The 13,094-nt window shown below is 31.7% G+C and overlaps 1 protein-coding gene across 1 annotated transcript; it reads right to left on the reverse strand.

The window, feature by feature from the left end:
• Positions 1-7,322: 7,322 nt before the first annotated feature.
• On the reverse strand, positions 7,323-11,682 carry LOC137932948 (probable cytochrome P450 6a14). The gene is made up of 2 exons (XM_068776638.1): positions 10,398-11,682; positions 7,323-7,825 (listed from the first exon to the last, which is right to left on the reverse strand). The coding sequence occupies exons 1-2, from the start codon at positions 11,638-11,640 to the stop codon at positions 7,656-7,658; spliced, it is 1,413 nt and encodes a 470-aa protein (XP_068632739.1). The 5' UTR covers positions 11,641-11,682; the 3' UTR covers positions 7,323-7,655.
• Between the last annotated feature and the right edge of the window lie 1,412 nt (positions 11,683-13,094).

Here is a 13,094-nt window from a genome sequence, read left to right on the forward strand (position 1 = left end):
ATCAGTGATTTCGACCTATGTACTTACTCATCATGTTATCTCTAAAATTATGAGTTTTAGAAACTTGAAATTATGTAATAATATTTTTGCTACTTAGTGAAGGCTAGCTAAGGTCGAACTTTACGAAATTCTGTTTAAGTGAAGCAGAGGGTAGTTCTTTTAAAAATACATATTTTCAAACTATTAACTAAACTATACTGTAACAGGTATAAAACTTAAGCAGAATATTTTCTACGACATTTTATTAATTACTAAGAATTTTATGAAATAACACCAAATAAAGACAGTGCGAGATATTCAAAGCTGGCGCGGTAGTGCTTAGTATAGATAACTAAGTAACCATTTTATAAACAAAAATATATATATAATTATTACGCAATGTAATCTATTTACACATATATGCACACGATAATATATTAAACCTTTAATGTTCAATAATCTTTCTCCTAATCCCCTTGTGGATAGCCTGCAGAACAAACTTAGATGGCGTTGCGTTCGCTAAGATTTATGAGTCCGCGAAGACGCTTTACAGGGGAAGCCGAGAGGGTATAATGTTTTATGCACATGTGACTTGTCTCTATATATAGGCACTTTATTTCTTTCGCAAAATGATGAAAATAGTAAATAAAAAAGCACTGAGTTTGAAAAAAGAACGATGGCGTCATCACATTTTCCATAAATAAAAGGTAACGGCACAAAAACAATATTAAATAATTTTATTCTGTATCACCTTTAGTACATTTCTTTTCTTGAAATACAATACTACTTCTAGGACTAAGTATTAAATGATACATATTTGAATTATACGTGTAATTACAGGTTGATATGATATGGCTGCGTTACAAAATCGCTTGAACGTTAAAAAATAAATGTTGAAGGTACATGTTTCAACGTACCGGCTACTCGAAGAAGAGAGAGTAGTCGCTTAAATCGCCGGAATATTAGGATTTCTGAAGACGCTGTTACGTTTTTAGTCGAATCTCTCTGAAATTTTTGTCTTTAAAGTTTATCATAATTACCAATATTATATCAGTAATGTAGTGCTGTATGTTTTTTTAAAGATTCGAGGCTAGATCTCCGTCAAATATAAATAAAAATGAACCGCCAAATAGTACTAAGCTCAAAACTTGGAAATGATTAGTTTATTTGTTTATAATTTCGTTAATGTATATGAAAAGTTTTTGTAGAGAAAAAAATGTAAAAATTGTGAGAAATATAGTAAATTCTTCATAGTTCTTTTCACATACAAATCACGGAGTAAATTAAAAACAGATAGCTGTCAAACATTTAATTCCATAACCAAGAAAAAACGAGAATATTATCAAATACTTAACATGTTTTATGAAGCATTACTATAAATATAATTACATTATCACTATTGCGGCAATGATTCAAACACAGAAATATATTTTTATAAGTTAGCTTTATTTTATTTTTTAAATATTAATGAAATAAGTTAAGTGATGACTCTGATATTTATTTTTTATATTAAAGTAAGTTAATTTATTTATGTTTTTATAACTAATATTTATATTATTTTTGAGATATTAAAGAAATGAATAAAGCGATGAATCTGATATTTATTTTTTAAATTCAACTAAATCAATTTATTTCTATAGCGTATAACACGTGGCCGTTAGTATTATGGTTCTAGAGTGGCTACTACGTACAGGCAAACGCATCGTTGGACGTACATCCACAAGATAAACACGATCTTGTTGAAGTTATCTATCTTGACAGCTTGTCAGTAATAATAATTCAATCAGAAAAATAATAAAAAAGTTTTAAAAAAAAATTCCAATTCGAGAATACGTTATAATATGATACAATCTCATCAAAACGTGACGTCAGCCATAACCAACGGATTGTACGCCTGTGTACATTGCGGTACATACGAGCGAACGCCGCGCCGTCACATACGTCTTTATCATTTGCATCTGGTAAAAATATTTGTTCGTTTATTTACCGACATCGAACGTTTCATCGATAATATTAATTCGCAGAAATAAATTAAATATGTAAAAACTAAAATACCAAATAAAATAATTGTGATATATAGGTATAAGATATAAAATTTACTAAAAAAAAGCTGTGATATATATAAATTGTATAAAAAAACTACACTGCAGTAATTGAAGATGGATGAAAGGATATTAGAGCGGAAGAGAAAAATATACAGAATTATGGAATGAAAGAACAGATAGAAAAATATGATAGAAATTATGAAAAATGGATGAAGAGTTTGAAAATAATAAAAAGGAAGTGAAATATTTAATAAAGAAAGGAAACCCCTGTTCCCAACAAAATAGGGGGAGGAACGAGAGGTCCCAATAGCGGGGACCTTAAAAAAATATTAATTCGCAGTTCCGTAAATATAATATCGTTGATAAATTATTAAGTATTTATTTTATGTAGAACACAATGATACATTTTTATATTATTATGTACGGTATATGCTACATAAAATGATCTGTATGCTATACACTTCTTTATCCAATACATAACTGAATCATCAAACACATAGTGTTAATATAACTACACACTATCGTCTGATTCATTTTTCTTCTTCTTTTGAAGTACTGTCGCAATTTTAATTTGAATCGATAATGACAATTTTTCTAGTAGTAGTTTATCTGTTAAAGATTATATTTTGCTTTGTATAAATTGGTCAGCTTTGAAGGACTTCGGAGTAAATTAATTATGATGACTTTAATTATATCTTATATAATAAATGTGAATCGACGACTTAATTAACATCGCATGAAGACATAAGTAAAATTGGTCATCGTGATGATTTTTGTGGGAAACCTGCCTTGCAATGGACGTCTATGATGATGATGGTGTTAAAAGACCATGAAATATATAAATAACTCTGGTCTGGAAAGGTCTTTAAACAAGGCCTCGATAAAGACAGTCTTCGGATTTAAAAAAAAAAAGAATTGTTACATTGTCATAGTATAGTTCGATGATAATTTTTACCACTGTCTACATATTTTTAACACAGTAATGGTATATCACATATACCAGTTATAGTTCAGGGTATAGTGATCGAGTCTGACTTTGCAATGCATTGACATCAACTTTCACCCACCATACTCCCAAATTTGAAATTATTCTACTAATGTTGCTTAGCAAGTCCTTCAGGTTCAGGTTGTAGTGAAATATCGCTGTTATATCTTTACTGGCATTCTTGGTTATTTCTTTGACTTGATCCGTAATCTTTGTTCGGCTTAGGTTTAATGACAGGAAGGTCTCTTGGTATGTCTTGGAAAAACCTTTAAGAAAACTTTTCTTAAAGTACCATTAATAATATTTTTGATGATTTTTTTTTCATTTCAATTTCAAATTCAAATTTTCATTCTGTATTATTTTACATACAAAAGCATTGAACTGTTATTCAACTATCCTTTAATCAAGGAACGTGTCTACTTGATATTCTTAACTAAATTATACACGCGAATGAATGTACACAGAGAACAAAACTCTAGCAGGGCGGGTGGTACAAATTAAAAGAGACAGCGGGCAGATGAAATTAATAAAATGATTCGTCACTCAGTTACTCAGTTTAGGCACACCACTTGACCAATTAAACGTGGTGTGTTACTATGCACTTCATTGGCAAATCAAAGTCGTTCAACGAGCCATTAATAGGGATATGCTTTAACAAGGAAACATTTGTAAACGGAAGAAAGTAATATACAGAGACCAGCAAATTTGCAAGTTGAAGTGACAGTGACCACATAGCTCGCTAGGAATGCCGCGGGGGCCTTGAAATTCTGGGGTAGAAACCACCTTACGGCTAGCTTAACGGATTTTCACCTGCAAGGTAGACAGGTGTCCAACTGGTCCAATTGAAAATTTATGAGGCAAGCTTGTTATCCCACTATTGATCTCCTATAGCTGAGATAAGGATGATGATGACGATAGACTGGTTCATAACAATAATTATTAATAATACTGTTAAAAAGAATACATGGATATCTTACTAAACTGCTAAAATTATTTACAAAATTCTGTTGATATGACGCTTTGTAGGTAATCTGTAAGTTCGAATTCGTGTTTATCTTATTTCATTTGAAATTAAAAAAAGTAACCAAAAGGTTATCGCATTGGGTTATTAATCAATATAACAATATCATATTTTTATGAGAATATCCCTCTTGCTCTCTACACTTGCACCACACTCCCAAGCGGTAGCATGCCGCCCGTAAAACGGCGTCGATCATAAAAATATTTGATTAGGCGTCGCTCCTCACCGCGCCAATTCGCCATCTTGAAACTTTTATCAGAGGCACACGTCGGTGTGAATTATTTACCGTAATGAAAGCATAATTCTCAAAGAGTACTTCGTCGGGCGACAGGGTACTTTTTACGACCTCGTCGTACAAGGCTTTGTCGAGGAATCGTAATGTATTAAATTCCTTTCCAACATATTTTACTGTGTGATTGTTCTCTATGTAGGCGAATATATAAAATGCAAAGTGCTTCATTGTAATCTCTTTAATATATTTAATCTGTATAATTAATTCTAAAAGTTTTTTGTTTCGTTTTGATAAAAGCCTTATATATTGAAATAACATATTTTAAGCTTGCATAAAACAGAATCGGTCGACTTATTTCATAAAATGTATTACACCAAAAATTTATACTAAAGTCTATTTCATAATTTGTTGACAAGAATAATATTGACAATCATTATAATCGTATCAGATACAGGAGGTCCACTGATAGACATAGGTCTTCCCCATTAAATTCCAATAAGACCGGTAAGAAATGTCCACCATCCAAAGTCTTTCGACGACCTTAACAAGGTGGTTTGTTCACCTTGTGGATGGACGTCCTTCACTGCGCTTACTGGTCCGTCATCGCCAGAACCTTAAGGCCTCGGCGGCCACCTGTCCTGCAGGCTGTGACCTGACCGCTGCAACCTCAACTTGTCAATTCTTGAGCAATGTTGATTATTTATTTATATTTTGTACGGCACTAATATTTGACTGCAAAACAATCATTAGAACTCTAGAAATTATATGCGTATATATTCTGTAACGTTGGCAATACGTAAAGGAAATCGTCGCTTTAGAAATCGATCATTAAAATTATCTTCGATGCGGGGTGACACAAAAACACGTGTGGCGCGGACATGAATTATGTTCCCTATACATTATTCGCGGGCAGTAACGGCATCGGGAATATCTCAGAGAATACCTAACGTTTTGCTCGTTATAAAAACCGTCGTTTTCGCTTATTCGGCACGCCATCAGTCATCCATCCCGGAGGCATAAAAAGGAACGATGTTTTAGTATTTTTTAAAAAACAATCCGGCGTAAGGGATGAGTCTTGCGGGAATATACATAGGAATTTATCATTACAATACAGACACTGAACAAAGATTTATCCTGTTCGAAATTTGAATCTGCATATAACAGATTAGTTAACTCTAAATAGCCTAGAGTTTCAATTTTGATACCAATCTTTTAAACCAAATGTTCACATTACTATTAGTTTTTTTATAGGTTGGCTGTACGAATTTTACTGTTGTATAATATTCTTTCCAACGAAATTAAAAAAAATCTATTTTTCCCTTCATCTAGACCCTCAAGGAAACACAGTAATATTTAAAAAAATCACTTTAAAAAATCAGGCTATTAAAGGTTAAATGAAAGAATTAAAGAAAAAAAATGTTTAGTACATCTATTTCTCAATTGAAACAGGTGTTCAGAACATTTTTAGGAAAATGATCATTACAGTTAAATAAAAATTAGGAAGGACTTACGTCAATGTTGCCAATTATCAAAAAAAACTTTTTTTTATTGACTTTAGAAATGAATACCTACTAAATTTTCCTGAGCAAACCTGATTATATCATCGTCACAAAACTGCAGAACGATCACAGTTGGATATAGGCCTTCTCCATATTTTTAGTAGTTCTACTTCCTAAACCTTGTAGATAGACATCCTACTTTGAAATTTTGTTCTGTGCGCGATGTAGTCAGCCTATTGTCACTTCAACCTCCCATTCCGTTAAACAATGTCGATTATTTTTATTTGTCTTAGGAACTCTACTTCCTGATTAACCATTAACAAATTTAAAGCAATATATATAATTATTCATTAAGGTAGATAGATTCAAAAATGTAAAATAAATGATATCAATAATAAAATTATAACGACTTCATGGTCCATAAACAATGACAATTTCAATATAACCATCCAATTTCATATCCATTTTATATATCATATTATTTCTCACCCTCCCATAATTGCGCCATCGTTCCCTTTTGTGTTTCGTTCGGGATTGCGGTACAGAATAAGGGTCCGGATAAACAAATTATAGTCAGGCTGTATCGACCTCTCCTGTTCTGCGACAGTCCATTATCTACCCACTATGAATGGCATGGAAAACATTTTCCTTTTCGATCCCAACTCGAAGTCCTCTCTTGCAGCCCCTGCATTGTGTTTCCCCTAGACAGCTTTTAGGGAATCGATTATATATCATTTTACGCAACGCTTTCTTTTCAATTAAAATGTGTTACTAACTTTCTTATATATATATGCTGGTTTCATTTGATGCCATAGTGCGATATTTAATTTATTTATTGTTTTTACATAAAAAGAGTCATACCATATAAAGCAGTCATCAGAAAAGGAAAATGTTTAATTGTAACTTAAATGTCAAAATAAGTCGATTAAATTTTCATCTAAAAATATTGTTTTTTGAATGGTGAAACCAGTATTATCTCTTATACTTTTATTAGAATTTAGAAAACATAGATTAATATACTCATTTTAATGTTGTTTATATTTGCAACTCATTAAATGAGGTAATTTCTCACAAATGTTGTGTTTAAATGTAAATATATGATATTATAAGAAATGTAGTAATCAAGTGCTCATTATCAGATAAAAATTATGTACAAGGCAATGTATGTTAGATTGCATATTTTATACCAACGCTTATAACGTTCCATTTGAAGTGTTTAAGTTGCAACTGTTTCCTCGTATTTATAAAAATCTTATCGTCATAACATTTATATATGTTAGCAATGTTATTAATATTCTTACTTATATGTGCAGTTCAAATGTTATTGTGGCTTAGATTTAAAATCATGTAACAGAACATGAAACACAACAGAAGTCTTTTTAAAGTTTTCCGTTACAAATGTATTCGAAGAGATATGAAAAGAAAACAAAAACTGCATCCCATTTTTTTTATTTAAATAATAATATTTCTCCAGTACAACTTAGATGTTGTTGTTGACAAAATAAACTAATATTATAAGAAAGTTACATTTTAGAAACATTTTATCTACACAGCTAATTTATAACCAACTTAACAACTTTGTAATACCGCCATCTAACGTCAATAAAAGTTATTTAAACCTAATTTTCTAAAGTCTTTTCAATAGCCGTATAGATGTCGTGAAACTTAACTAATCCACCCCAATTTTTACACTAATCCTTAAAAATGTTTTGTTAGCGAACCTTCGAAGTTATTCTTATAAAAAGATTCTCTTTTACTGACCATAGAGACAACCATGTCATAAGTTATTTAATATTTATTTTTAAAAATAAATACGCCTGTAATAAATAACTTTTAAACCTTAACTAAATGTTACTAAGTAAATTATATTTGTAAACACGTTATGTAAGTTTCGTTAACTTTCAAGCGGTGTAAACTTCAGCCAGACTTCGTCCTTGATAATTTTCATGAAATTATGATCAGTCATGGATAATCGTTGCGGGGTCCTGCCCGTTGTTTCGATCTTGTATTTCTTGAGAACGGCTGTAGTAACTTTTCTCATTATCTTCAGAGCCAACTTTTCACCTGCGAATAAAAATATATTTCACATTAGAATCCATCCAGATAAATATAACCAATATTTTATAGGATCTTTCAACATTATAATTTCAGCTGTTGGATGTCCTCGGCTAGACATTATCTTCCCCTGTAGTTTTCCAATAGGACTGATTGGAAGCAGTCTGCATCTAGCGTTCACCTTGCGGGCGGATATCTCACACTGCACTTGTTAGTTCGTGACCCCGTGACCTTTTTGTATATATATATATATATATATATATATATATATATATATATAGTAGTATATATATAGTAGTATATATATATATATATATATATATATATATATATATATATAGTAGTATATATATATATATATATATATATATATATATATATATATATACTAGCTGATCCCGCAAACGTTGTTTTGCAAAAAAAAATGATATTTTAATTTCCAATTAGAAATAAGGATTGATCGTAGAGGGGTAAAAATTTATGGTTGTATGTATTCTTGTAAGTTGTATCATAAAAAAATAAAAACAAAAAATTTCGTCAACCTTTATCACTTAGGGGTATAGAAAATAGATAGTAGCCGATTCTCAGACCTACTGAATACGCATATTAAATTTGGTAAAAATCAGTCAAGCCGTTTCAAAGGAGTTCAAGTTCGAACACCGTGACACGAGAATTTTATATATTAGATATAAATATATAATGCAAGTCTCAGTTCTCTACCGCTTGGTTACAAGTGCTCAGTTTTTGTTTGCTTATTAATTATTCAAATGTGAATACGCCGGTCGATGCAACATTCTATAAGACACTCACGATACACGGTACTATGCAAAAGTTAAAAGTAATAATCTTGGTTGATAGGTCAACGACCCGTTTGTACTCGCTAAGTTACTATTACGCCTAGAACTAAGAATTATAACTGTGAAAGATTGAAAAGGCGAGAATGAATAGCCTATTTGTCAGCAAAAGCTTCAAAGTTTTTACATCTGTTTCGAATGACCCTATAGTTTAAAATGATCACTTTAATATATGTTGCATGTTATGTTTTTTTATTGGAATGCAATTTTCTGTTCTATTCCAGACAATATTTATGTATTCAATTAAAGTTTTTGTATGTACTAATACCAATTTTGTTAAAGATTTTTTTACTATATTATCATTATGTTATTTATTTTGTCATAAATCATTGATTTTTAGATAGGGTATCGTTGTTTGAGCCCATAGACGCCCACTGCAATGTCTAGGCTTCCCCCAAAGATATCTATGGCGGATATACTATAAGAACCACGCTTGGCATGCAAGTTACCGATCGCGGTGTGTACTATTACAGTACGCAGAGGACGCTGTTGCCTTTTCTTTGCAGACTTGTTGGTGAGCAATGGTAATTTTTAGAATTAATACTCAAAGTGTATTATACAAGATTGTTTCCCGGGAATCTAACCCGCGACCTAGGATTGCAGATATCAGTCCTCTACCCCTGAGCTGCTCAATGAAACGCTGTACCTTACTATTATTTATATAGTAAATATTGACACCAAAGAATAATTTGTATTAAACGATTCACTGTCAGAATAAATCATCGATATCGACTGATGTTTTTTTTTTTGATTTCTAATATTATTTTCAAATTTTCGCAAGCGGTGTACATATAAATTTAATTTATTTGTTAAAGTAAGACTGTCAGTAAGACAAGGTTCAGCTCACTAGGGTCCACTTGAGTCGAAATGCTAAATAGTCAAAGCTCAAGTCTCCTCTGAGGGTTCCTTACGGTAGGTCAGTACATGGTGCCTTTAAGCAAGCAGCTTTCTTACCCGGTAATTAGTAGTTTGTAGCAACCTGACCAATGGCTCTTGAAAGAAGAAGAAGAGAAGAGCCATTACGCTTTCCTGTCAAAAACAAGCTACAGGCTACGGACTCTTCTCCAGAATCAAAGATATGAAATCCATGAAAGCTATAAATGTTAATAGGACAACAGCTACTATCCAAAACAGGACGGCTTGTAGTGGTTACAATCATAAAGCTACCCCGTAATTGGTTATAGATGCAAAAAAAAATTAAAAGGCGAAGAACTTATTTTATCTGTATAAATCCTAAGTGTTTACAGTTTTCCAATAAGCCTATAATAAAGTGACTACTCCGAAATATTTTTTTTTGGAACGTGACAAGTTAAAAAATTCTGGCAATACAAAGTCTGCAGAAACAGACAGTAACCAATATTTAATTTTAATATGCAGCAATCTCAATTTTGATAAAGCTTTTTCTTTACTATGCTTTCATTACGTTGTTTGTTATTTCTGAATCCAATGTTTTTTTTAAAGGGTGTACAATACTTTAATTTACAGCAAATGGGCTATACATATTCCCTATTAAAGTTCATACATCTATAATCAATCATCCCGTATACTTACAATTATGAATTATGGATAAATATAATTGAATTATTTGTTGAAGATAGTCACCACATTTATTTCAGTAATACTAATTGTATAAGTAAACTTATTAAATCTAAAGTAGTACAAAATCGGACTAAATATGGCACAAACTTAAATAATATAATTGATATTTGTATAACCTACAAGCTTACCGATACATCTTCTAGGTCCAGCGCCGAAAGGTAAATAAGTCAAAGTATGATGTCCTTCATTTTTACTTTCTAAGTACCGGTCCGGGTTAAAAACTTGAGGGTCCTTATAATATTTCGAATCGCGATGAATCGACTCGACCGGTACTTTTATAGTTATTTTTTTATCCAATACTATTTTATTATCCGGTATTTGGTACGCTTTCTCGCACATTCTAGTTATAACCGCATAAGGAGAATATAAACGAAGGGCCTCTTTAATACAAGCATCTAAATAATCAGATTTATCCGGATTTGAATCTCTCAGAGTTGCTTGAATATGAGGATTATTTGCTAGTTCGTAAAGCAAAGACGTGAGAACGTTTAGACATGGAATATATCCATCAGTTATAAAAAGAATAACCATTGAATATGCCATTTCCAGATCAGAAATTTTATTTAAGTCGTTTGTATTTTTATTTTTCATATTCAACTGATCCGCCAGACCAATTTTTCGTACTATTGTAAATAAATTTGAATTTTCTATTAGCTTTTTTTCTTTATAATTTTGTAGTCCTGGTACTGTTTCTAATCTAAACAGAACAAATAGGGATGGAAAAACTTCCTTCAAATAACTCTTGAATTTGTCAGAAAATGTACGACGTTGCATCGATTGCCTCAGCTCAGTTATTAGAAATCCGTCCTCCTTTCCTTCAAAGAGACAATCCTTGAACACGGCGTCCAATATTTCCGACAATAAGTCTTGAACATTCACAACTTCATTGGTTCCCGACAAACAGACATGTAAACCGTCTTCAAGTTCACGATCCAAGGCATTCAATAAAGACTCCAATCCTTCACGTAGTAAAGTCCATTTTTCGCCTTCGGCGTAGAATAGATTGTTTCTTAGGCAAACATCGCGAGATTTGTCGAGACCGATTCCCCTGCAATGGAAATTCGCGAAATCCGTCGACAACATTTTCTTTATGACATCCGGATCTTTCACAATCAATTCAGGTATACGACTTTTGATCGCACCTACAAATTTCGCTTTGGGGTATTTGTTGTAAAACTTCTTCACTTCATCTGATGTCGATCTAAAGTTTAAAACACGATGGTAATCACTACCGAAGAACGGAATGGCGACTTTATAAGGAACATGTCGTATGTACCAATAGCTAAAGAATTTCGTCACGTAGTCAAATATTAAAGCGACAATAAGGGCGGCCAAAATGGCCATGTTCAAGAGAAAGCTTTCAAAAAACATCTTCGCGTTCGAACGGTACGATATTGCGTCAGGCACTGAGGTGATTTGATCTTCTCTCACCAGTGGGTCAAAGTAACGGTGTAAAGTTTGTCGGATCGTACTTGCTTTTGTACAGTCGTGAAAAATGCCCGTACATTGCGTGTTAACAATTTTAAGTTTTATGACCTTGCAATATCGTACAGAATTACGTGCATAAAATATTTAACTTACGGGTAGATACATTTGTGTGCTACCGTTATCGAGTTATTTATTTTTGTGATGGATGACTTTTGTTATGATGCTTTATCATATTTTAAATACTGAAGAAATTAAGCTATGGCTAGAATTAGAAATTCAAATAGTTCATAAGCATAAATTTAAATCAGTTTTACTCGGAAACTATGTACATGTTATTAATATTTTCTGTTTTTGTGTTTGTTACATACAAAAATTAAAAATTATCAGCCATATATTTGTACAGTATATTGTAATTTGTAATCTATGTCCTTTTTTATAATTACGTTTTTAATACGAATATTCGAGAATTATGCAAAAATAAACTTTATTTAAATAAATTAAGTAAGGTGTCTTGTTCATAAATTAATGTATAAACATTATGCTCAAAGAATATTTAACCGCCATCTAGTGTTAAAAATGGTTTCTTCAATAATATACTTCCATGCAATTAGTGTAGTGTTCTGAATAAAGTAAAGGTGGCTCTGTATTAAATATTACAAAACATCCATTTAATGAAGTAACAAAATAAAAGTTATAGAATGAAACTACTCTGAAAATAGCTTTTGAGAAGAGCGCAAAACTAATTGTCTTTTGATTTGTAAAGTAAATTTTAATAGCAGACGAACACAATATTAGGTTAAATCTGTATAATTTTTTTAATATTGGGACTACATAGATGCCGGTACTAGGTATTTATAGCTTTGAAGGATGCCATCAAAAGAACTCCAGATTGATTTTAGTTTCTTGCAAATAAATTTCTTCCTGCATTTTTCTCACGAACTTCATCAATAATCACTATTGATGATCTTACGTGAATACATGAATACACCATAACCTTGAAACGAATAGCGTCACGACATAGCGAAATTGTATCAAAAAATTTAAATACAATTTACGCTTTATAATTAATAGTAAGTCCGTTAGGAAATTATTGGGTTAAATATAATTGTATTTTATATTAAAATTATCTGTGGTGACGTACAATGCTGCACAGGTATATATATAGGTATAAATATATTTATATATTTAAATTCTTGCGATGACCATGTTTGCGTTTTTCAATGTTCTTAAATGAACTTCTTACTGGCTTTCTTGTAAGTTTGTGGTTAATTGTGGTCGCTGATGTCTGTTACCTCTTGAAGTATGAGCTACATGACGTGGAACGATTGTTAAGCCATCTGTCTTCTGTTAAATTGAGTGCATCTTATCATTCGCAACTTTAAACGTCTCATCGTTCT

This window comes from Battus philenor, unplaced genomic scaffold (assembly GCF_028537555.1).
Source record: "Battus philenor isolate CCGP_79_NKW_IND1 unplaced genomic scaffold, ilBatPhil1.0.hap1 SCAF_12, whole genome shotgun sequence".
NCBI lineage: Eukaryota > Metazoa > Arthropoda > Insecta > Lepidoptera > Papilionidae > Battus > Battus philenor.

Coding starts and splice junctions, on each gene's coding strand:
- LOC137932948 (XM_068776638.1), bottom strand. CDS start 11,640: ATGTTTTTTGAAAGCTTTCTCTTGAACATGGCCATTTTGGCCGCCCTT. Junction 7,826..10,397: donor TGGACCTAGAAGATGTATCG/GTAAGCTTGTAG, acceptor TTTTATTCGCAG/GTGAAAAGTTGGCTCTGAAG.